The following is a 26,968-nucleotide window of genomic DNA, read 5'->3' as shown; positions in this document are numbered from 1 at the left end:
ATCTGTAGCATTTTATGATGCAGTGTGGAACAAAAATATTAAGCTGTTTTGAAATTGGAACTATACTTATGCTATTGTGAAGTTGGTTTTATCATAAGAATTCTATAACAGTGGCTCCCAAATCTAGTCCTTAGGAACATCTTCCAGGTCTTGTTTTCAGCGTGTAAGCAGTGAATAATATGTTTGCTGTAATATCGAGGTTTATTTGCATGTTATGGTTGTCCTAAAAACCACACCTGTTGAAAGTTCTTAAGGACTGGTTTTGAAAATCACTGTATTGAGGAACAGATTATATCTTAGTCTTTTACTTCAGGTTTTAGTTTAATATACAATATATAGGCCATGTCAATATAAGTGTACTGTAGGTTGCCTCAATGTAAGTACATTTTAAAATGGCACTCACAAACAGGTAGTGAGTTAAACAATCATGGGAAACAGCCAGGCAGGCCAATCCAAAAAAGAAAAAAAAACCCAAGTAATTTAATTCCTTTGAAAAAAAAAATCTGGTGGGGGGAGGGAATTACAGCAGATTGCAGTTTCACTTTTCATCAATGTATGCACAATTTATAGTTGTAGTAACTGTATCTTATTTCTGTATTCTGTTTAGTTTAAAGGGGGAGCTACTTAAGCAGGAGCAAAAATGCAGAGCACTGCCAATTATCTTTGGCAACTCTCTGACATCCTGGGGCAAGGAGCCACGGCAAATGTCTTTCGAGGACGAAATAAGGTTTGTATGAAAATTAAAACTGTAAATAATATGGAAATTTAACTTTTTGACTTAAGCATTTTTTTCTGTCAATAAGAGGGCTGAATTAACCATTACATGTGGGTGACATGGCACTGAACAACTTGGCTCTCCTAGCTGGTAGAGCTTTGAGCTCTATTGAGCATCTGCGGGAGTCTCCTTATGGGCGTTGCCTCATAGGCATCCTCAGTCATTTTTTTTGTCTGAGCACAGCATGGATAAGTACTCGGGCTTTCCTCATAATTTTTCTCTAAAAATCCTTAAATCCTCTTAATTTAGATAATTTTTCTTCAGTTTTTAGTTTTAGTTGTTTCACTGCTTCGGCAGTACCCACATCAGCACTTTTCAGTGCTACTGGAAAAAAAAAAAAGCTTTCCAAGAGAGAGAAAAAAATCAACGGTGAGTGGATTCAAAAACTGTATCTGTGAATAAGGTATTGTCCCTCATTGATGACTGTGAACGCTGCTATCAGTTCCTTGGGCTGGAACATGAGCAAAAAAATTGTTGCGCCCATGGACGGATGTCCTCTCACCATCATCAGTGAAGCAACCATTATCAGTGCTGTTGGTACATGATGTGTCTGCATATGACACACTGAAGCACTCTGCACATGACGCATCGATGTACTCAGTTTACTTGACACATGGTGCACCAGTTCATTCGATGCACCAAAGGCAGCAGTATGCATGGCCCGTGCGTCAAATCATCTCGAGGTCTCCAATGTCCATGATGCATAGCACATGACATATGGCACATTCCTGATGCAGTTGACATTTGCATAGATGCACATTCTCAATCTCCACCATCTTCTTTGATGTGACTCACTAAAGATCCATCGAAACAATCAAAGCCACATTTTTCCAAAGTGTCCAGACATTCCACTCCATTAAAGCTGTCTGCATCAGACCCACCACCCAGCCCATCAGGCAGCTTTGGGCAGCCCATCTTAGATTGACAGCAGAAGGGGTTAAGTTACCTCTGCATCCTCCAATATCAAGAACCCTCACTTTGGCAAGGATGCTGTTGGAGGGTCTCCATATGGAAACACCAGATCTAGTATGTTCCATAACACTTCTCACTTCTAAGAAACTTCCTGTTCAGATGCAGGAATCTATCTTTGTCTCCGAAAAAGATGTTCCATCACCCACATCAGGTTAGGGGACACAGCGGTCACTTGACTAGATTGCTGGATTGATGAGACATTTCTCTTCCTCTTTGACCAAGGAAACAGAAGAAATTTTCCAGCTCTTCCTCTCCACCTTTATCCCAGAGATTGCTCAGACCAGAGTCCCAATCTCACCTCTCGGTGTGCGCATATCATAAGAATCCTTAATTCTTGGTTTTTCATCATTCCACTCGCAGTAGAGACCAGTAGATCAGAGGCGGTGGATCAGGGTATATCTTCTCAAGGGCAACCAGAAGAACCTTCTGGTTCACTCTCTTCATATTGGAGTCCTGGAATACAGCATAAAGGACCATCATATTAAGCATTACTGGCATATACACACACCTTCGTTACTTTACATGTAATCATCGGTCCTGTCCATCACTTTTTTTTTTTTTTTAGAATTTTTTATGCAAGTAAAATGTCACTTATCTCAAATCTGAGGCTAACACGAGGTTTTTTTTTAAAGTAACAGCTGTAACAAACTCCATCAGTCCCAACATGTACCGTCTTTCGAGTAAGAAACTCTTCCTCAGGGGATGGTGTTACTTGTTTCCAAGGAACTTCCTTTTAAACTGCATTGCTTGATGGTGTATCAGAGCTAGTGGCCCTTCCAGTCCACAACATCATCAACCCTATTACAAATGAGGATGTGGGAAACACCTATTTAAGGCATTCCTATGGCTAGAAAGCTTGACCTGAAATACAGAATTCAAGTCTCTGGTGTAACTTCATTGTGTGTCCCCTGGTCTTTGTACTTTTCTAAAGCATAAACAACTGATTAATATTAACTTGTTCCATTTCACTCATTATTTTATAGATCTCTATCATATCTCCCCTCAGCTGTCTCTTCAAGCTGAAGTGTCCTAGCCACTTTAGCCTTTCTTCATAGGGGAATTGTTCCATTGTCTTTATCATTTTCGTCGCCCTTCTCTGTACCTTTTCTAATTCTGCTATATTTATTTATTTTATTTATTTATTTCAGATTTTTATATACCGGCATTCGAGACAGCAGTCACATCGTGCTGGTTCACATAAAACAGGGGTGCATAGTAAACATAACTATAACAATGGTGTTGAAAAGGCAGTTACATATAACAGGGTGATAAGAACTTGGCTGAGAAGGAAGAGAAAGGAAAGGTTATTGAAATTCACACAGGTAAACGATAGAAGATAAGGATGACCATGGTGTATTTGGAGATTAGTTAACCGAGTTGGAGATTAGTTAACCATGTTGGAGATTAGTTAACCATGGTATAGTTGGAGATTAGGGGTGGCTTGGCGGTGTTCTATCAATTGGCGTCCGGGAAAGCTTGTGTGAATATCCAGGTCTTTAGTCTTTTTTTGAAAGTTGAGATGCATGGTTCTGTTCTTAGATTTGAGGGGATGGAGTTCCATAACGGTGGAATGGCTGTAGAGAAAGCCCGGTCTCTTAGTGTGCAGTGTCTGGTGGATTTGGACGGTGGTACCTGTAGCGATCCCCTGTATGCATCTCTTGTCGGTCTTGACGAATTGTGTAGTTGGAGAGGGATCTGTAGTTCAATGGGAGCCAGTTGGTTGATGTTTTTGTAAGTGGTAAGAATGGCCTTGTATATTATTCTAAAGTGTATAGGTAGCCAATGGAGGCTCTTTAGAATGGGGGTTATGTGGTCCCTTCTCCTGGTATTTGTCAGAATTCGTGCAGCTGCGTTTTGCACCATCTGAAGCGGTTTGGTGTATGAAGCGGGAAGGCCAAGTAGGATGGTGTTACAGTAGTATATCTTTCTTGAAATGTGATGATCAGAACTGCACACATTACTGAAAATGTGGTCATACAATAGAGAGATACAGAGGCATTATGATATTCTCCGTTTTATTCTCTTTTACCTAGCATTCAATTTTCTTTCTTGGCTGCTGCTGCACACTGAGCAGAACATTTCAATGATGACACCTAGATACTTTTCCTGAGTGGTGACTCCTAATATGGAACCTTGCATTCTGTAGCTATAATTTGGGTTACTCTTCCCTAAGTGCATCACTTTGCATTTGTCCACATTAAATTTAATTTGTCATTTGCATGCCCAGTTTCCCGGTTTTGCAGTATCCTTTTGCAATTTCTCACAATCCTCTTGGGATTTAACAAATTTGAATAATTTTGTGTCATTTGCAAATTTAATCACCTCACTTGTTCCCATTTCCAGGTTGTTTATAACTATATTAAAAAGCAATGGTTCCAGAACAGATCCCTGGGAAACTCTACTATTCATCTTTTTCCATTGGGAAATTTTACCCTTTGGCCCTTCTCTCTGTTTTCTATCTTTTTAACCAGTTGGCAGCCTACAGTAGGACACTGCCCCCTATACCATGACTATTTAGTTTCCTGAGAAGTCTCTTGAAAGGGACTTTATCAAATATTTTCTGGAAATCCAGATATACTATATCAACTTTCTCTCAGTTTTCCACATGTTTATGTATACCCTAAAAAAAATATGGCAGATTTGTAAGGCAAGACTTCCTTTGGCTAAATCCATGTTGGCTTTGTCCCATTAAAATATGCCTATCTATATGTTCAGCAATTTTGTTCTTTATGATAGTTTCTACCTTTTTGCCATTTCTACCATGTCAAGTAAGCACGGTTCAGACGACCTAATATTTCTTGAAGGTCGGTATATTTTGAACAGGGCATAGATGTTAGCAGGTGCATCATCACTTATGGCACTAAAGACCATTGTTCAAACTAAATTATACTTTACATTTTACCGGAAGCCAATGGAAGTCATACAGAATAGGAGAGATATATTCAAAACTGGAAGATCTTGAAAGCATCCTAGCAGTTGAGTTCTGGATCGTCTGTAGATCTTTCTTTGAATACTGAGCTAGCTCTAAATATAGTTGCAATAATCCAACTTTGTTTTATCGGGAATGGCTGTGTATAACTAGTATTAATTTTTAGGCAAGCTAGATGTTCTCTATATAGTTCCCTAACCCACGTAGAAACAGGACCCCCCAAACCGCCCTTGTCCAGAATCACAAACAGAAAAGACCAAAGACTCAGTCGAAGGCCTTTTCGGCATCTATAGTGTGAGAGACCGCTGGTGTGCCTGCTCATTTGGAGCTGTAGATCAAATCTATTAGTTTCCTGATATTACCTGCTGTCTTCCAGCCTGGCCGTATGTATTAGCCCATCTATCCTCCCACGTAAACGGAATGCCAATATTTTGGCCAATAGTTTCAGATCGATGTTAATTAAAGAAATGGGCCTATATGAGGCACAGTTCGTGGGAGCCTTCCCTGACTTAGGAAGGATTGTTATCCCCGCCACATTTCCAAAAGGTAACAAATTCCCCCTATCCCGAATATGATTAAAGATTTGAGCCATAAAAGGGTCCTATATTTTTTTTTATAGAAAAGTGGGGTGAACCTGTCCAGACCCGGGGCCTTACCGGGTTTTAGGTCCTTGATTGCCCAGTCCACTTCAAGCTCCGAGATTGGTTTCCCCAATAAAGTCTGATATTGAGCAGACAATTTAAGGATATCAACCCAAGCCAAATAGGAGAGAATGTCTTCTGTTGTCGCCCTAACCTCTGGGGTGTATAGTTCTTCATAGAAGGTTTGGAACAGAGTCCTAATAGCTGCCGGGTCGGAGAGTATTTCCCTGAACCTGCTTTGATATGATATATCAATTCCTTAAGCCGCTTGGGCGCAACCGGCGTGCTAAGAGTCTGCTATTCTTATCCCCAAATTCATATTATTGTTATTTTAGAAGATCCAGTCTATGGGCTATCGCTGCTGTTTTGGTGCTGCTATTTCTTCTCTTTTCTTGCTCAAGACCCCCCACCCGTATGGACCCTGGGTTTTGTCTGTCTTCCAGGCTGGCCAAGTCCATTAATAAGGCCTCTCTTTTCTTATTCAGTTGCTTTTTATGATAGGTTACCAGACCTATTAAATGGCCCCGAAGAACAGCTTTCATATCTTCCCATACTGACACAGGGGAGACCTCCTTTCCCCCATTTAATCAAAAATAATCCTCCAGCACCTCACCCACCCGTTCCTGATAGGATTTAAGTTTCAAGAGGGTAATCATTTAAGCGCCAAAACTTACGACCCTCCTCCCCTGAGGGCCCGAGTAATGTCCAGAGGATTGGAGCATGATCAGACCAGGTAGTGCACTCTATATCAGCCTCCCCCGTTCTGGCAATGAGGTCTTTAGATATTAAAAACCTATCTATACGTGTGTAGGAATTATGTGGATGCGAGTAGAAAGTATAGTTCCATCTGTGTGGGTAGCATAAATGCCATATATCCACTAATTGGCGAGCCTTCAGTAGTTGTTTTAAAACTTTCCGAGGTTTCCCTTGCCCTCCAGCAGACTGCGCTGAGGTATCCAACCTAGGGTCCAGTGAAACATTAAAATCCCCCGCAATAACCATGCTTTCCCCAAGATAAACCGTGAGCCCATTGGCTCACCTCTCGCAGTGTCTCTGCCTGCAGGGATGGAGGACAGTAGACACTAGCTAATACCAAATGGGAGTTGTGCAAGGAGACCCATAGGATCAGGAATCTGCCATCAGGATCTCTATATTGATCCAGTACTTGTGCACCTAAATGTTGGGAAAAGAGAATCCCCACCCCACAGTATTTATTATGGGGGATGGCGAGAACAAAATACTGTGTGGGATATTTTTTGGGGTATAGCAATCTCTCATCTCGACGTCGGAGGTGCGTCTCCTGGATGAAAGCTATTGAAGCTCGTAATCTATGAAGCTCCTTAAAGAGCATTTGTCTCTTATAAGGTGAGTTAAGTCCTTTAACATTCAAAGAAATACATTTAAACTCAGCCATTCAGCCCGGACTGTCTCTCCCCTCCTCACTCTTATCCGTCTGCGGAATATCCATTCCAAAGGGGCTCACCTGTGTCTTATGCCGTACTTCCTCCCCCCCCCCCCACGCCACCACACCTCCTCCCATAAGACCCAGTACCCATACTGCCAGTTTCGAAATGTCCCCCCCCCCCCCGCCCCACATTATCCCCATCCACCATTTAGGTAGACCTCTATCTAAGGGAGGGTAGCCCATCTATCCCTCCTCCACCATCATAAATGCTCCATAAATCCAGTTCAGTCAGTGGGTTACTCACCCACCGTCCGTGTAGACCAGTACTTAGTAAACCTTAATAACCATAATTAACAAGTAAAAATTTGAAAGGGAACTCAGTCTCTTTCGCAAGGGAGTGCCCAGATTCTGACCCTGCAAGTTACTATGACCGGTCAGTCTCTAGATCCGTCGTCCACCCGCCAGTGCTCCTAGATAAGACCATCAACTGCGCAACACAAATTTCCAGTGGTAAGTGTCCCATTCATGATTTCTTCGCCACTTCCCCTCCAGGGGTGGGAAAATGGAATCTGTCAAATCATGCTGGCTCATCCATAGCCAGGCTGCCAGTGCTCGCAGGGTTCCGAGTAAGTCGGCGTCCCCCCTTTCCTTCCCTCTGCCATTTTGGTTGGGCCTGTATGCTGGGACTAGTCGACAGCTCCCCGCGGGGCAGGACTATACTCGCTGCCTGCAGAATAGGGATCGCTTCTTCCACGGATTTGACCTGTGAGGTGATTCCATGAAGGGTAAACTCCAGACCCCAGGGGTAAAGCCACAGGTACCTCACGTTTTCTTTTCGGAGCGCCAGAGTGAGAGGTTGCAGCTCTCTCCTCCTTCGCAGGGTAGCTGGTGCTAAATCATTATATATCTGCAATTAGTGGCCTTCTCAGCTGAAGGGGCTAACACGCCTGGCACACCACATAAGATCTTCCTTTATAAGAAAGCTATGCATGCAAGCAATTATGTCCTTCGGTGTGTTACGCGGGAAGTTCCCCAGGGCCCGGTGAGCCCTCTCAATCACTACATCCCCTCGCGGTGGCTCCTCTATGCTCTGTCCCATGTTCGAAGCCAAAAAGGCCAAGCAGATCTTCTTTACCACCGTCATCGTGTCTGCAGATTCGGGGGTCTCGGGAAGGCCTCGGATCCGGATATTGGCCCGCCGGGATCTATTCTCAAGATCCTCCATTTTGAGGGCAGCTTCCTCCTGTTGGCTTTTTAATTCAGCGATTTCCTCAGTAAGCGTGGTTAGTTGCGTGTCATGTGCCTCTAAAACCCCTTCTAGCCGATTGCCGAGTTCCCGCAGGTCTCCCCGGAGGTTGTCTATATTTAAGAACATAAGAAATTGCCATGCTGGGTCAGACCAAGGGTCCATCAGCCCAACATCCTGTTTCCAACAGAGGCCAAACCAGGCCACAAGAACCTGGCAATTACCCAAACACTAAGAAGATCCCATGCTACTGATGCAATTAATAGCAGTGGCTATTCCCTAAGTAAACTTGATTAATAGCCATTAATGGACTTCTCCAAGAAATTATCCAAACCTTTTTTGAACCCAGGTACACTAACTGCACTAACCACATCCTCTGGCAACAAATTCCAGAGCTTTATTGTGCGTTGAATAAAAAATAATTTTCTCCGATTAGTCTTAAATGTGCTACTTGCTAACTTCATGGAATGCACCCTAGCCCTTCTATTATTCGAAAGTGTAAATAACCGATTCACATCTACTCGTTCAAGACCTCTCATGATCTTAAAGACCTCTATCATATCCCCCCTCAGCCGTCTCTTCTCCAAGCTGAACAGCCCTACCCTCTTCAGCCTTTCCTCATAGGGGAGCTGTTCCATCCCCTTTATCATTTTGGTTGCCCTTCTCTGTACCTTCTCCATCGCAACTATATCTTTTTTGAGATGCGGCAACCAGAATTGTACACAGTATTCAAGGTGCGGTCTCACCATGGAGCAATATAGAGACATTATGACATTTTCTGTTTTATTAACCATTCCCTTCCTAATAATTCCTAATATTCTGTTTGCTTTTTTGACTGCTGCAGCACACTGCCTGCATATCTTCTCTAAGAGTGCGAATGTCACTCCGTATCCCGTCAAACCAGTTATTAAAATCTTTTTTCGTCAGGGTCTCCGTAGATGGGTCCGGGTCCAGAGATTCCCCGTTGCTTACCTCCTGCGGAGGCGCATGGCCCACAGCTTCCAATGCCGCCGACAAGGCCGTGAAGCAGGATCCTCCTGCATCATAGGAAAATTGGGCGAGATCGACCGGTTTTCCCCCCCCCCCCCCCCGTCATGGTCAGTGCCCCCCAATGTACCGTATTTGGCAGGTTCTGGTGAATTTCGTATGGAGCAAATAAGCTAAATTTCACTGAATTATTGTGGAGGGGTCAGAGAGTCGGGCTTAAGACGTCCATAATGGATCGTGATGTCACTTCCTCCCTCTAAAATGATCAATTTTTAAAGTAATTTATGGGCACGCTCCTCGTCGTTTTAACTCACTTCTAAAAATTTGTCATCCCACCCATACTCTATCTTCCTTGCAGACTTTGTTGGAAATTCCTTCAGTCTGACGTGTTAGGCTGGAAGATTCGAGAGAGAGAATTTTATGCTGCCAGCCCTTGTCGATGGAGCTCATTATCTGAACTAGTAAAGAATGAATATGCTCTGAATTTTTGAAAGAAGTTGAAAGTGTATTTTTTTCAGCAGATAGCTTTAAGATAAGATTTTATTTTCTGTTCTAGTATGTTACCATTTTTAATTTTGATATAAGGTTGTTTAGTATGTAGATAAATGCAATGGCATATTAATCAGGATCCAGTTTAAGGTATTTATTGATCCAACATCTTAGTTTATTATTGGCATTTTGTTTATATGGCAGTGATGGTAATTGGGTTTAAATTTGATGTTTTAATTGCAATTTTCTTACGTATGTTACTTGTACCCCGCCTAGTATTGTAGATAGGCAGGTTATATATTTTTAAATAGGTACAATTTTGAATCGCTGGAATTGGCACTCAGAAAGCATTATGGATGACAAGTCAATTCAGCATGTGGCAGGCAAGCTGCTTACTCTATTGTTTCTTTTGTGAGTGTAACCCATCAGCAGATGTATCTTATCCCAAGCCAGATATTGCAGGAAGAAATGAATCTTTGTCAAACAGTCTAGAGCAGAATGGAGAAAATTCCCTGCACAACAATGCTACCATTGCAGAATAATCTTGAAAAATGAGAACTTTCTTGCCCTCATAGCTCATGTGGTTGTCTCTAACTACTTGTAATTTTACATGCAGAATTTAAAAATCTCACTATCATGGCTCAGGGCTGCTCCATCCTGTGTTCACACTCAATCCTGAACAGGCCTGCCATGTTTCCAAGAACCCCCTCACTTCATTTTCAACTACCACCTCTGGAGTACCCACAAAGTCTGGATTATTCATGTGGAACCTGTTTTCCACATGAAAACTGCAAATTTTTCTTTGAGCTTCACCACTTCCATTGAGGCTCCTTGTAAATCATCTTTCATATCTGAGACTCGTTTTTCAATCGTTATAACTTTTTTTTTTTTTTTAATACCAAAAACCACCTGCATAGCAGTAGATCCCTCTAATTTTTCATTAATTTTGTCAAACATTTTATCAAGGGTATGCTCTACTGCAGCAGCTGAACCACCTCCATGACAGACGAGCCTTTGTTTCACTCCCTTTTGTTTTTCCTTTACCTTTCTTGAGAGTTTGAGGACATAACTTGATGGCTTATCTGCATGCCGTGATTCATAGAAGAATCCCCAAATATTGCTCACTCGAATAGGGGGTTGTAGCTGACAGATGTTAGCCAAAACAGAAGTGGGAGTTGGCATGGCCCCAGGAGCAGAAGGGACCTATATCCTACTCCTGCCCACCATATCAAGTGACTCTTCTTCAGCAGGTTTTAAAAATGCATATGATTTTTTTCTATATTTTTGTAGTAAAATGTTTTCAATAAAACGAGGTTGATGTTTATCTTTTCAGTCTAATTATTCCTCTTTCTCTGTTAGAAAACAGGGGACCTGTATGCTGTCAAAGTATTCAACAGCTTGAGCTTCCTTCGTCCGGCAGATGTTCAAATCAGGGAGTTTGAAGTCTTAAAGAAATTAAATCACAAGAATATTGTTAAACTGTTTGCTATAGAAGAAGAGGTAAATACTGAAACTATTTTGTTTTTGTGGCCATTATATTAAGTCACATGGAATGGGATGTGTACATATATGTGTGAAATACAGAAAAAGGATTGTATCGAGCATTGGTGGTGCCTCTTAAGATCTGTCAGTGTTTACTTACAATACAAGAAAATAAACTGGCAAATAAATTACTGGTAGAGGGAGCTCCATCAGATACTCTAGAACAGAAAGGCAAATTCAATAGTAGAAATAAACTACCCATGTAAGCGCCTGGGTTTTATTCACAGGCCTAGTTGTCCACTTCTCGAACCAGCTGAGCATTCTGCAGAGGCAGTGCTCACAGACTCTTTGTGATGGGGGTGGGTGTCCCAGTCATCATGCCATGGTGACACCTATTGGCTGGATTTAAGACCCATGGTTGTAAGGTTCTGGAAGGAGCCAATCATTGTGGCTGCAATGACTGGGTTAGGTAAGTTGAGAGAGATAAAAATACTGTAGACAGAGAATGTTGTACATTGAAATGCTTTATACCTGTTGTGCTCCATTTGTGATGTTCTTAGTGCTGCTAAAGAAGTGTTCACATGAACATTACTGCACACTTTCTTCAAAGTTTATTTTGATCTTCTAGTATGCTCAGCACTGCTGTTTCTCAATCTTTGTTCTCTTCTTTCAATATCTTAGCCTTGTATCTAAATTCTTATCTTTAACTTTGTAACTTCTTGTGCTTCACTCATTCTTTAAGCAAGTCTTCATTATTATCATTAGTCCAGCATATTTTCTTTTTACTTTCTAGTTTTTCTTGTGCTTTGCTGTCACTTGGGCCTGGATTTATCAAAATGCGATAAGTATTGCATGCGATAGCAAAAGGGGCGTGTTTTATGCTAATAGTTTATCGCAATTTGCGCTAATACCTATGTGAAGAGCTAAGTTAGTACAAATTGTGATAATGTTTTCACACTTTGCGATACGTGCCAGACCTGTTGTATTTCCTGCATACAACCACTGGAGGACCATTTTTAGTTGTCCCAGGGAGCTCGAACGAGAGAGAGCGAGAGAGACAGACTAGCCATAATGCCCTCTTCCTAGATAGGTATAACTCGAGGTGAGGTTTAGGTATTAGTGTAGGGGGTTAGGGGCCACTTTGACATTCAACGTGAGCCGTACGAACAGAGAACAGTGGTCTCTTGTGAAGATTTGATGACCTTCGGAGAGAGGAAATTCACCCAAAGATGAGATTGGTGCAATGTTCTCTCCACCTAGCTTTATGTTACCCAGGTAGAGAGTCCATCAAGCTAGGAGGAGAGAACATTGCACCAATCTCATCTTTGGGTGAGTTTCCTCATCAAATCTTCACAAGAGATCACTGTTCTGTTCGTACGTCTCACGTTGAATGTCAAAGTGGCCCCTAACCCCCTACACTAATACCTAAACCTCACCTCGAGTTACTAGGTGGGCCTCCCATAGGGGATATAAATACCTATCTAGGGAGAGGGCATTATGGCTAGTCTCTCTTCTCTCCTCTCTCTCCCCTCATGGCTAGGCTGGTGCTCCAGGAGCTTCAAACCACTAAAATAGGCCTTTCAGGAGACATCGCAAAATGCGCTAACACCTTACCGCCCCGTAACATAAGCTATCGCACGGCTTAACATTACTGAAAAAGGTGTAGCTAAAATCGACGTTAAGTCCGTGCGATAGGACTTTGCAAACTGATAAACCCAGCCCACTCCCGCCCCAACTCCTCCTCTCTTTCGGATTTGCATCGCACCATACGATATGGTGCTATCACATGCGTTAGTGCATTTTGATAAATGACCCCCCTTGGTTTGTTCCTGATGCAGATATGTCTTTGTTTCTGGTTCTGTCCTTTCTCTGCCCTTTTGCATCTGTTTTATTTGCTTCTTAAAACTTGTTTATTTCAGCTTTATCCTCTTCTCTGTTTAGTTTTCTTTGATAAGATGTTTCTTCATTTCCTTCACCATTTACCTTTCTTACTCATGTTTTGCTTTCTTCTCTTTCAGCTGAATGATTATTATTAGTTTATTTACATACTTTTGTTCTTTACTGCTAAATAAAGCTGTATATATAGTACCTTGAAGTACATTGCTGTTGGGAAATATAATTGCATTTTGCAAGTGCACAGATGCTGTGATAAGATAAAACAGTGGTAAAGTACCATATGTAGTTTACTTGTTTCATCTGCTCTATCTATATTTAGACATCTACCAGGAATAAGGTGCTTGTAATGGAGTTCTGTCCTTGTGCAAGTTTATACACTGTTTTAGAAGAACCATCCAATGCCTATGGATTGCCAGAATCCGAGTTCTTAATTGTACTAAGAGATGTTGGTATGTAAGAATTGGCTTAATGTAGTTCTGTTGACTCACTCTTTCTAATGGTTTTTGTATAATAACACCTAGGATGTCTGCATTCACTGGACTGTGGAAAGCAGTTTACTGTAAGCAGAATGTTTGACCTCATTATTGGGCAGAGCATACTCAGATTCTACCAGAGTGGTAAAAAACCTCTGACTTTGCCTACATCACAAAGAAGAAATAATAAATAAATGTGGTGGGAACTGCAAGATCACATATTTAGAAACATTTTTCTCTGTTGACAAGAAGGGCTGAATTAGCTGTAACACATGGTTGGTGTCATCCAGTGGCACCAAAAAGACCATTTTCTTTGAGTTGAGTAGAGCTTTTGCCATGTGGCTTGTGTGCGGGAGTTCCTGTAGAAACGATGCCTAGTGAGTCCCTTGGACATTTTTTGTCCATGCCTGGATGTGTACCTTTCACTCTCTAGAATTTTCTTCTGGGCCTCTCAGGTCTTCTTTCTTCAGTGCTTTTTTAATGTTTTCAATGTCCTGCTACCTGGGCAGACTCTCAACAGAAGTTTTTATTGCTACAAAACATGGAAGAAAAAAGAAAAATTCCCATGCCCAAGAAATCGGTTGTCAGTGGCTTCAAGGACTGTATCTTTGGCGAAAGATGGCTCTCACCAATGGCCAATGGCTATAATGTTTGTTACAAGTATCTGGGACCCTACCATGACTCCGCCAACTGTTGTTATTGTGTCAGCATGTCCCCCAGGATTCAGAAGATCTGGGCATTCAGGATGGCAGAGCTCTGGAGCTGATGGAACGCCTCATTAGTGGGCAGTGAATCAAACAAGGGCTGCTCTACTATGACTCCCCTCACTGCTGATGCAGCCCAGGGGTCCAGTGGGTTGAAGAAGCAACCCACTTCAGACCATTTAAGGACTTTGGGGACTGTACTACATGTTGCATATTAAACCTTTGTTACTACATTTCTTTGAAGTAATTTGAAGTTTGTTATTAATTACTAAGAAGTGAATAGGTCACACTTTTTCACACATTCTCTTTTGGTTTTGCTGCTTTTTGTGTTAATTTACCTATTGCCAAACTAAAACCTGCTACACATCCCCTTGATCCGATACCAGCAACTTTGCTAAAACAAGCAAACCAGTCAATAACCCCTACAATCACAATGCTAGTCAACCTTACCCTTGCAGAAGGTTATATGCCCCATGGTCTAAAACAAGCAATTATAAAACCTATTTTAAAAAACAAATCTGGAAGTCCTGCTGATTAGAGTATCTACCGTCCAATCTCCAACTTTTAACCTTCATTGCGAAAGTACTTGAAAAAGCAGTCCTAACCAACTTGAAAACCATCTTGAAGACAATAAGATACTTTACCCTAATCAATTTGGATTCTGGAAAAAAAATTCAACTGAAACTCTTCTCCAATCCTTAACTGACCCAATTTTACTAGGTTTTGACTCAAACAAATCATACTGCCTAGTCCTGATTGATCTAACAGCTGCCTTCGACACTGTGGATCATAACCTGCTTTGCCACTGTGGATCAACCTCTTTCCTCTCAGACAGATTATTCCGAGTAAAACTAGACAATTACTTGTCCGACATCTACCAAATCACAACTGGCATGCCACAAGGATCTGCCCTATCAGCAACACTATTTAATATCTACATGCTGCCCATATGCAAATTATTGATAGACTTGGGTTTAAAAGTTTTTTCCTTTATGCAGATGATCTACAATTCTATATACCCCTAACAAAATCTTTTGAAAATACATCTCTAATCTCTGAATATATGATTAAAATAAAAGAAAAATTAGTTGAATGGAAACTCTTGATGAACCCCAATAAAATTGAAATAGTTTGATTGAGTTGCACCCCACAAAAAACTATACGCCCAGGGATAGATCTCGAAAGTTGCAAAGTAACACCTTCAACTCAAGTGAGAGATCTAGAGAACATAAGAACATAAGAAAATGCCATACTGGGTCAGACCAAGGGTCCATCAAGCCCAGCATCCTGTTTCCAACAGTGGCCAATCCAGGCCATAAGAACCTGGCAAGTACCCAAAAACTAAGTCTATTCCATGTAACCATTGCTAATGGCAGTGGCTATTCTCTAAGTGAACTTAATAGCAGGTAATGGACTTCTCCTCCAAGAACTTATCCAATCCTTTTTTAAACACAGCTATACTAACTGCACGAACCACATTCTCTGGCAACAAATTCCAGAGTTTAATTGTGCGTTGAGTAAAAAAGAACTTTCTCCGATTAGTTTTAAATGTGCCCCATGCTAACTTCATGGAGTGTCCCCTAGTCTTTCTACTATCCGAAAGAGTAAATAACCGATTCACATCTACCCGTTCTAGACCTCTCATGATTTTAAACACCTCTATCATATCCCCCCTCAGTCGTCTCTTCTCCAAGCTGAAAAGTCCTAACCTCTTTAGTCTTTCCTCATAGGGGAGTTGTTCCATTCCCCTTATCATTTTGGTAGCCCTTCTCTGTACCTTCTCCATCGCAATTATATCTTTTTTGAGATGCGGCGACCAGAATTGTACACAGTATTCAAGGTGCGGTCTCACCATGGAGCGATACAGAGGCATTATGACATTTTCCGTTTTATTCATCCTTCCTTTTCTAATAATTCCCAACATTCTGTTTGCTTTTTTGACTGCCGCAGCAACACTGAACCGACGATTTCAATGTGTTATCCACTATGACACCTAGATCTCTTTCTTGGGTTGTAGCACCTAATATGGAACCCAACATCGTGTAATTATAGCATGGGTTATTTTTCCCTATATGCATCACCTTGCACTTATCCACATTAAATTTCATCTGCCATTTGGATGCCCAATTTTCCAGTCTCACAAGGTCTTCCTTCAATTTATCACAATCTGCTTGTGATTTAACTACTCTGAACAATTTTGTGTCATCTGCAAATTTGATTATCTCACTCGTCGTATTTCTTTCCAGATCATTTATAAATATATTGAACAGTAAGGGTCCCAATACAGATCCCTGAGGCACTCCACTGTCCACTCCCTTCCACTGAGAAAATTGCCCATTTAATCCTACTCTCTGTTTCCTGTCTTTTAGCCAGTTTGCAATCCACGAAAGGACATCGCCACCTATCCCATGACTTTTTACTTTTCCTAGAAGCCTCTCATGAGGAACTTTGTCAAACGCCTTCTGAAAATCCAAGTATACTATATCTACCGGTTCACCTTTATCCACATGTTTATTATTGATGAAAATTTATCAATGAAAATTCACATAAGCAAACTAATTAGATCTGGTTTCCACACGCTTCGGATTTTGAGCCAATTAAAACCTCTATTTAACACTACAGATTTCAGAACAGTTTTACAATCCCTTATCTTCTCTAACCTTGATTACTGTAATTTATTACTTTTAGGTCTTCTAACTAGTCACCTAAAACCCTTGCAACTTCTGCAAAATGCAGCAGCAGCTAGACTGTTGTCTGGAGCAAGAGCATTTAACCACATCACCCCAATACTGATGGCTATGTATTGACTTCCTGTACAGTCAAGAATTCATTATAAAGTTCTGACAATAATATTCAATAGCATCAACCTGAATAACCTGAATAACAATGATCTGCTAGGAATAACTTTTAAACCACACAATCCCCTGCGAACACTCCGATCACATAATCAAGGCCTCCTCGAAATCCCGAACTTTACTCTCACCTAACGCTAACTAGAGATAGTGATCTCAATTGTTGACCCAAAACTTTGGAATTCATGCCAGAAGAACTTAGAATATTAACAGATAAAAAGAAATTCAAAAGTGATTTAAAAACTTGGCTATTCAAAAATACCTTCCACGTGAAACACCCAGTTCCCCATGACTCAGATAACCTCTATATTTCTTGTATAATAATCTCCCCTTTGCAGTTCCCTTTAATACTGCTCTATCTTCATATTTGATATCATCCGTTGTATTTCCTCTGCTTCTATGAATGTTTTCCATCTTATAACACACATTTTATATGTTTTGTTAACCATTATGAACTAGTGATTCTCACATGGAATGATGGTATATAAAACATTTAAATAAAAAATAAATGAAAAATCCCATGTTGCAATGCGAGAGAGATTCCATATTTTCAGCATATGCACAGGTACCAGGTTTTGGGCCTTGCTCCTAAACACCACCTACAGTGGGGGATGGCGTGAAAGGATCATCAGAGACCAATGGGTGCTGTAGATTGTGGAGTGTAGTTACCACTTATGTTTTTCTCATCAGTGCAACACAGCTGTTCAGCCTTCAATTCGGATCTGTGTCCCTTTTACTAGCAGGAAATAGTGCAATGTCCTCCTTCAGAATGTGGCGGGGGCTTTTACTCCAGGCATTTTCTTGTCCCCAAAAAATCGAGAGGTTTGAGACCATTCTGGATTTACAAAGACTGAACAAGCACCTGAAAAGGGAGAAATGCCAAACAAAATCCTTCCACTCCATCTTCCCCTTCATCTATGCAGGGACCTGGATATGTGCTGTGGACTTGAAGAATGCATACGCCCTTGTCCTCATCCACTCATCCCACTGGAAATTTCTCAGACTCCTAGTAGAGTTGTCAGCATTATCAATACAATGTTGCTCCCTTCAAAATGTCAGCAGCCCCAACGGTGTTCACAAAAGGGTCAATTTTAAGATCCGTAATCAGCTTGCATGTTATAAAATACGAATTCCATGTGCACATTTGTGGGCGGGTGGCCTGCTCCGCACACGAGGGGGGGATTTTAGAAGAATACCCTTGGTGACACAAGTAGGGCTTCCTCAGTTCCCTATACTCCTACCTAACCTTCCTGCTTTTTCCCCCTCTCCTCTCCTCCACGACCCCTAACACTTTGCTAGCTAAAATAAATTTTTTATTTTTTATCTTGCTGCTCCTTTGGAGCAGTAGTAGACTCTGAGCGGCTGCCAGCGTACACTTTCCTGGGACAGTGGCTAATGGGGCTGTCCTGGCCTGCCCCGCCCTACCCCTTCCAACCCAAACCATGCCCCCCTGGGCTGCCCCTTTCAGCAGGCCTGCCACTTGCGTGCGTATTGGGGGTTACGTGAGTGGCCGGGTCCATTGTAAAATGCGCATGGCTCGCACAAAGCTCGGCCACGCACATTACTCCTGAAATTTACACATGCACATGATTTAAAATCAGGCTGAAAATGCTTAGTAGTGGTAGCAGCAGAGCCTTGTAATCGGGGAATAACAGTATTCCCCTACTTGGATGACTGGTTACTGATGAGGTCCTGCAAGACCAAAATTTTAATTCCTTGGATTGAAAACTACAGTAGCTATGCTCCAGGGGATTCATCATCAAATTTCCCAAGTCAAGTCTATTCCTAATTCAGAGAATTCAGTTTACTGGAGCCTGGATAGACTCAATCAAGGAAAAGGCATTCCTGTCGGAGGACAGGGTAATACATCTTCAAGTTCTAATGCAGAACATGATGTGATGGAATTGTTCCACAGCTCATTCAGCATTGGTAATCCCTGGGCAAATGACATCCACAGTTCATATGGTTCAGTCTCTCGCCTTCACAGAAGACCTCTTCAGTGGGACCTTCAGTCAAATGGATCAGCTTTGTCAACTTCTGTCAGGCCTATAGAGCTACCTCAAAGGATGAAAACAGCCATCCAATGGTAGTTGAAACCAGGGGTTCTTAACATCGATTCTCTTCTATAGCTTCTGCTGCATCAGGTGATTCTAGTGATAGATGCCTACAACAGAGACTGAGGACCGCATACCAAATACAAGGGACATGGTCTGTGTAGGAATGCCAGTATCAGATAGACCTGTTAGAACTCCAAGGCATTCGTTACTATGAATGTACACTAACTTAGTAATATAATAATGTTGGCAGATGATCAAATGGTCCATTGAGTCCACCTAGCAAGTTGCTTATGATAGTAACTGCTGCTCTGTGCAAGTTATCTCCATGCCTTCTGTTAAGGGTAGTAACTGTCACTCTGTGTAGATTACCCCTATGCACCTCTTTCTTCATTTCCAGCATCTGGCCTCAAGGGATCCATAGTGTTTATCCCATGCCCCTTTAAATACATCTACTGTTTTTGTCCTCGCCTCTTCTAGGAGGGCGTTCCAGGCATCCATCACCCTCTTTGTGAAGAAATATTTCCTGATTTTGGTTCTGAGTTGTCCCCATGCAGGTTACCCTATACCTTCTGTTAAGGATAGTAACTGCCACTCCATGCAGGTTACCCCCATTCCTTTTGTTAAGGGTAGTAACTGTCACTCTGTGTAGGTTACCCCTATGCACCTTTTTCTTCATTTCCAACATCTAGCCTCTCGGGATCCATAGTGTTTATCCCATACCCCTTTAAATTCATCTACTGTTTTTGTCCTTGCCACTTCTTTTGGGAGGGCGTCCAGGCATCCATCACACTCTTTCTGAGTTGTCTCTGCTGCAGTTTCATTTCATGACCCCTAGAGCTAAGAGGGGTCATGAAATGAAACTGCAGGGGGGGACAACTCAGAGCTAAGAGCCAACAAAAATGGTTCAAAAGTTCTTGCATCAATAATATCTTTCAAGTATATGACGGTCTGTATCATATCTCCCCTGCACCTCCTTCCATGGTATACATATTTAGATCCTTCAGCCTCTCCTCAGAAGTCTTCCGATACAAACCCCACACCATTATGGTCACCTTTCTCTGGACCACTTCCATCCTGTGTCTATCCTTTTTGAAATACAGGCTGCAGAACTGAACACAGCACTTCAGGTAAGACCTTACCAAGAACCTATACAAGGGCATTATCACCTTGCTTTTTATTACTGGTTATTCCTCTCTATGCACCCCAGAAACCTTCTGGCTTTAGCTATCGCCTTGTCACATTGCTTCATTGCATTAAAATCGCCAGACTTTATTATCCCAAGGTCCCTCTTCTGGTCTGTGCACTTTAGTCTTTCGCCCCCCATCACATACAGCTTTTTTGGATTGCTGCATCCCAGATGCATGCCTCTGCACTTCTTGGCATTGAATTCCAGCTGCCAAATATTTGACCACTTTTCAAGCATTATTAAATCACTTTTGGTTCTCTCTCTTCCTTCAGGCATGTCCATTCTGTTGCAGGTTTTAGTATCATCCGCAAAAAGGCAAACTATCTTCTATCCCCTCCGCAATGCCGATCATGAAGATATTGACTAGAACCAGTCCCAAAATCAGTTCTTGAGGCAGTCCACTTAACACTGTTCTCTTTTTAGAGTAGGTTCCATTTACTATTTCATTCTATCTCCTATCGGTCAGCCAGTTTGTAATCCACTTCACCACCGTGGCACCCACTCCCAAGCTTCTCATGTTATTCATAAGCCGCCTCTGTTGGACTGTATTGGAGCATTTGCTGAAATCCAAGTAAGTTACTTCAAGTGCCCTTCCGTGATCCAGCCCTCTACTCACCCACTCAAAAATCAGGTTTGTCTGACAGGATCTTCCCCTGGTGAATCCATGCTACCTCAGGTCCAGCAAACCTCTGGATTGTAATTGTTTGTTATCCTTTCCTTCATCAGAGTCTCCATTAATTTTCCCACCACTGAGGTGAGGCTAATCGGTCTGTAGTTTCTAGCGTCCTGTCTGCTACTGCTCTTGTGAAACGGAACCACAGCTGTTATTCTCCAGTCTTACTTATTATTCCCATTTCCAGTGATCTATTGAACAGGTCTTTCAGTGGACCCATCAGCACATCTCTGTTCTCCCTTAGTATCCTGGGATGCACCTCATCCAGCTCCATGGCCTTGTCCGCTTTGTTTTCCTTGTCCACTCATTTATGACAAGGATAAAAGTATTGTAATTCAGTCTGATAATCAAGAGACATTGTTCTGAGGAACAAACAAGGTGGGATGGGCTTATGGCTTCTGTGCCAAGAAACTCAAAGGATTTGCAGGGGTGGGCACTCAGTCACAGAGCCACCTTCAAGCAAAATACCTTTCAGGAATATCCAGCATGTGAGCAGATTGTCTCAGTCTGATCTGGCCCTACAAATGATTGCTGACAGGGCCATGCTGGCCGATTTATAGAATAACCCCAGAGCAGGAGTGGGCTGGACCCAAGGAGGAGCAGATGTGCAGGATCAGGACCAGCTCGGTACTGAAACTTCAATTCAGTTTGAGCCTTCGGGTTCTGGTGGCCGGCAAGACTTAACAGGTGGTGCACACAGTTGCCAGGGCAGGACCTAAAGAGCAGGGCTAACTGCAGAAAGAAAAAAAAAAGACAAAGCAAGGTACCTACAAGAGATAGAGGCAGAATAAAGTGTACCGAAACAGACACACACACCTGAAGGCCAATACAAGAATACAGGAAAACAAACAAAGCAAAGAAGCATAAAACAAGGAGGCCACACAAAACCACAAAGGAAAACAGCAACAGAAAGCCAAACACAGGAGCAAAAGCTAAAGCTTTAGCAACAAGAGCAATGATGGCCACACCTACAGCAAAGAAGACCCAACCTGAGGCAAGGGAAAATGAGTAAGGCAGGGCAATGCTGATTCATGAACTTTCAAGGCAAACTAGTGCAGCTCAGACTGCATTCCATTGAGGGCCCCTGCAGGCAGGAGGGCTGCACAGCAGCTAGGGTCCTCACAGTCGCTGGATCAGAGAGACATGGAAGACCTGTTCTTTGGGGGAAGGGGGGGGGGTTTGACTATCAATGGATGTTTGCTTCTGAAAGCAATTAGAAGATCATGGAAACCTGTTTTCTTCTTCCAAGCAATTTCAGATTAGCTCCAGATGCTTTGCTGCTCAACTGGGATGTCAGTCTACTGTACACATTTCCATCACTACCGTTGTTAGCCAGGGCAATTCGAAAGGTGATTTAGGATCGAGCAGAAAGGATCTTTATTGCTGCAGCATAGTACCACACTTGTCTGGACTATCATCTCTTTCAGCGCTGTATGCTTCATCTAATTCTGTTGGGAACCTTGCTGTCACTAATTATCGGGGGGGGGGGAGAGCAACTATGCAATCCCAATCTGCCTCATCTCAACCTGACTACATGAAAGTGGAGAGCTTGTTAATCTTGCCTTGGCTGCTTCCTATGGAATTGGAGGATATTATGTTTTTATTTTATGATTGGATTTATTATATTATTGTCTTATTATTTTTTATGTTTATTGTACATTGCTTAGGGAAATTTATATCAGTTAAGTGATTCATAAATGATTTTACATAAATAATAAATAAATTGCAATTTTAGTATGTACACCATCGACCTAGGAAATTATACTCTTTTAAGTGGAAAAAATTTTTTTACATGGTGTCTATCAGCATCCCTTGATCCATGTGATTGCCACCCTAAGGATCTTCTCAGATACTTGATTTCCTGATCTTAGTAAGGACTACACTTCTTCTGGGAAGGTGCATTTAAGTGCCATACTGACATAGCAGCTGCATGTAGAGGGAAAAATCAATCTCCATTCATCCTCTGGTTTCTAAATTCCTGAAGCTGTTGTGGCACATATACCCCTCTGTCTTGAAGCCTGCTATGCCCTGGGATCTCAACGTCATCCTTGCACAGTTAATGAAACCTCCATTTGAACCATTTATTCCACTGAAATTCCTCACCTGGGAAGTGGTATTTTTAGTGGCAATTACTTCAGCAAGAAGAGTTAGTGAATTGCAAGTCTCTTATTCGCCCCCTTTTCCCATATTTTCACAATCAGGTGATGCACACTCACTTAAAATTTCTACCAAAAGTTGTCTTTGTGTTTCACATTAATTAAGCCATTGTTTTGCCTAAGTTTTTTCCAAAACCACAAATACAAAAGGGGGAGAAGACTTCATTCACGAGATTATAAAATGGCCATAGCTTACTACTTGTGAAGAAAGCAACCACATCAACAGGTGTCCAAATTGTTTGTCTCCTGTGATCCAAACAGAATGGGTATGGCAGTTGCCAAATATACTGTCTCTAACTGGCTAGTGGACTGTATTGCTCACTATTTAGCCTCCAGCTTATAGTCTTTGTCAAGACTCATCAAGTCAGGGCCATGACTTCTTCAATTACTCATCTAATAGCTTTTTCTAATGAAGGCATCTGCAAAGCTGCACCTTGGTCATCTGTACACACCTTCATGTCCCAATTCAGTCTGGACACGCTATCAAAAAATGGTGGTAACTTTGGACAAGCAGTTTTGTGCAGCTTGTTCTTGCAGTAGTCCACTCTCTGTGGGCGTGGGGCTGGGTTGCTATTCAGTAAGTGCTCCACAGTGCAGCCCTCAGCTTGGTTCTCCTCATGTGTAATGGTTAATTCAACCCTGCTTGTTGACGGAGAAAGCAAGTTTACAATAAGCAAATGGGGTTCTCAGAAGACAACAGGATGATTTACCCATACTTAATACCTTCCCACCTTCCTGGAGAGTCAACTATCTCTCAAGTTAAATTGTTCAGTCGACTTGAGGGGCTTACAAGGCAGCGTTTCCTCAAAAACTCTTGCATATGCTCAGTAGAGCAAAAGCTCTACTGAGCTCAGAGAGAGTGGTCTGGTGCTGTTGGATGGTGTCACCCATGTATATGTATTATGGCTATTTCATCCTGCTTTATATGCAGAACCCTGTTAATAGTAAACAAACTTGCTCTTTTTATGTGTGTAAAATCACTTTCTTTAGTCATATCTGGTATTCTGCAAATCTGAAATAAATATATCATACTAACAACTTGGTGCCAACTCAGTGCCAGATTTGATCCAGGCTAAAGTAGGACAATAAAAATGCAAAAATCTGTAAGTAAGCTTGGTTGCAAAGTTTTGAAATAAATCCTCATGCCTAAAAATTATTTTATCTTCCTGAAACATCAGAAAAGACAAGATGCACAGAAAAAACGGCAAGCAAATATTTATGAAAAAGCACCATAGAACTTTGTCTTCCTGTTCAATTTAATACTTTTAAGTAAAAGTCTCATTGCTCTCTTTGTTTGCATGAGTTTTTCTCTGTTTATTTTACCTTTCCTGAACTTGTGAAGAGTGAAGGATTTAGGTTTAGGGTTTTTTTATTTATTTGGGGGGGGGGGGGGGGGGGGGTTCAATTTACTCATAGGCAATGTCAGAGCTGTCACACTCTCTCCTTCCTAGGAATTACTGGGAAGGTTGCAGCCCATTTGCCTTAATGGTTGACTCCAGAAGTCACCGTAACTCACCTTAGGGGTGAGCTGCTCCCACCCTGTGCTCCTTGAGGATGTAGGCTTCTCTTTATTTCTTAGGGTTCCACTGTATTTTCGCTTCCTAATGCTAATCCTCCCCAATCTTAGTCCCTGCTGCAGATCACTACTAACATCAAGTCCACCTTTCCTATTCCCTACGTTCTTTATCACACCTGCCATTCTGTCACCTGCACTGTTCACTGCTCTTGATCTTCAAAGTTTCCTTCTTCGCATCCAACCATTTCCACTCTCCCTGGCAGCATATCATCCTTGTTGCTGTTGTCACACCTCTAACTCTCTCCTACATGTTCTCCTGCTCCTCCTCCCACACTTAGTCATGGATATCAATCCCAATCGTGGCTCACCAAGACAACTTTCACCCCATCAGTGCATATCAAACTGTTACCCTTCCAATCTTATCACTTTTCCCCTTTTCCCTCCCTCTTCTCTTCCTTTCTAATGCTTCTGTGGAATGCCCACTCTGTTTCCAAAAGCTTGCCTATATTTATGACCTTACTACCTTGCTTACTCCTTGGAGGCCCACTTTATCCGCCTATTCACTCTGCTACTTCTCCAGGCAGCTATCATTTATCAAACCCCTGATAAATTCCTCCCCCCCTTCTTACCTGCTTTGATTCTTTGCTTTCCTTCTTCCTGGACCCATCTTCCCCTTTCCTTATTCTTGCAACTTTACCCTTCATGTTGATAACCCTTCTGACTCATATGCTTCAAAACTCCTTTTCTTAACCTCCTTATTTGATCTCCATCTCTGCTCTACCATCTCTATTCACAAGCATGGCCATTGCCTTGACCTAGTCCTTTCCGCTAATGACTCTCTCTCAGACTTCTTTGACCCAGTTCTTCCTCTCTGACCATCATCTGATAACATTCACACTAAACCACTCTCCTCTACAGCCTCGTCCAGTCACCACCATCACCTTCAGGAATCTCCAGACTGTCAATCTTGTATTCTCTCCACTAATATTTATTCTCTCCTTTTTTCCACTACATTGTCTGAATCAATTGACGAAGCACTTTCTTCTTAACACCATACTCTCTTCTGCTTTAAACACTCCTACTCTTCCCCTTACCCCTCCTGTAAGGCACATCAAACTCTGGCCTTAGCTCACCCCTAGAATTTGCTTCCTACATTCCTGTGTCCATTCTGCAGAACATCTCTGGCTAAATCCCATGCCCATTCAGACTTCATACATTTCACATTCATGCATCCATCACTTTCTGCTGCTACTGTTCCTATTGCCTTTATTAATTTATTTTAAATTTTTTTTTTTTACTGCTCATTCCCACAGATCGTGATGGTTCACAACAATACATACAATAAAATCATATATTAACAAAAACAAATATATAAAATAGACAATTGACCCAAATTAACAATAGCCATCTAGAGGGCCTTAACAGCATAACATTAAACTATGCCACTTATAGGTGTCACATATACTCTTAGTAAGTGCTAATATCAGCTGTATTCTGCTATTCCAAATACTTGTTGGAATAACACACTTGGTGAGTGCTAATATCATCATGACTCTGCTTTCCCAAGTGCTTGTTAGAATAACCAGATTTTTAACAGTTTCTTAAATATTGTAGTATTAGACATCATCCTCAACTATTCACGCATTGTGTTCAAAGAATGGGACCCGCAACTGATATTGCCCTATTTCTGATTTCACCCAACTGTGCTTTGTGACTGGATGGAACATCTAGCAAGCCTGAATTTGATGATCTAAGGATCCGCTATATAGTATACAGATGTCATGACTATATAGGATGGTCTGAATTAGTGTTAAAACTTTGTATTTAATTCTAAACTGAACAGGAAGCCAATGGAGTTTTGCAGGCACTAGGGTTATGTGGTCATATCTAGAGCTGCAGGTGAGAACTTGGGTGGTAGAAGTTTGTAGTAACTGAAGCGGGAAGATAGTGTGTTATGCAAGGCCCAGCATAAGGGAGTTACAACAATCAATATTTGGAAATATTAGGCTTGCAAAACAGTGCAAAAATCTACAGAGTTGAAACATGCTGCAATCACACCACTCAAAAAATCCTTACTGGACCCTACCTGTCCTAACAGTTATCGTCCTATCACTCTCTTCTCTTATGCATCCAAACTACTTGAATGTGTGCTGTTCATCACTACTGTCTTGACTTTCTTTCATCTCGATCCCTTCTGGATCCACTCCAGTCTGGTTGATTCCCTCTATAGAACAGCCCTTGTCAAAGTCTCCAATGATCTGTTTATGGCTAAAACTAAAGGCCTTTACTCAGTCCTTATCCTCCTTGACCTATCTGCTGCTTTTGACACTATTGATCCCACTTACTCCTTGTTATTCTTTCCTTACTTGGATTTCGGGACTCTATCCTGTCTTAGTTCTCTTCTTACTCTCCCTTCGCACTTTGTGTTTCCTCTGGGAGATCTTCTCTGCTGCCATCCAGCTATCAATTGGTGTGCCTCAGGGTTCTGTTCTGGACCCTCTTCTCTTCTCTTTGTATACTAATTCCCTT

At 41.8% G+C, this 26,968-nt stretch overlaps 1 protein-coding gene across 5 annotated transcripts in view; it reads left to right on the top strand.

The window, feature by feature from the left end:
• TBK1 (TANK binding kinase 1) overlaps positions 1–26,968 on the top strand; it is a 185,095-nt gene that overhangs the window by 22,098 nt on the left and 136,029 nt on the right. For all 5 annotated transcript variants that reach the window (XM_029616461.1, XM_029616463.1, XM_029616462.1 and 2 more), the window contains 3 exons: positions 608–727; positions 10,804–10,944; positions 13,142–13,271. In XM_029616461.1, coding sequence (XP_029472321.1) covers positions 641–727; positions 10,804–10,944; positions 13,142–13,271 — 358 coding nt within the window. In that variant the 5' untranslated portion in view covers positions 608–640. The remainder of the gene's footprint in view (positions 1–607; positions 728–10,803; positions 10,945–13,141; positions 13,272–26,968) is intronic.

Source organism: Rhinatrema bivittatum, chromosome 9, assembly GCF_901001135.1.
Source record: "Rhinatrema bivittatum chromosome 9, aRhiBiv1.1, whole genome shotgun sequence".
Classification (NCBI taxonomy): Eukaryota; Metazoa; Chordata; class Amphibia; order Gymnophiona; family Rhinatrematidae; genus Rhinatrema; species Rhinatrema bivittatum.
This window is presented reverse-complemented; position numbering and strand designations above follow the sequence as displayed.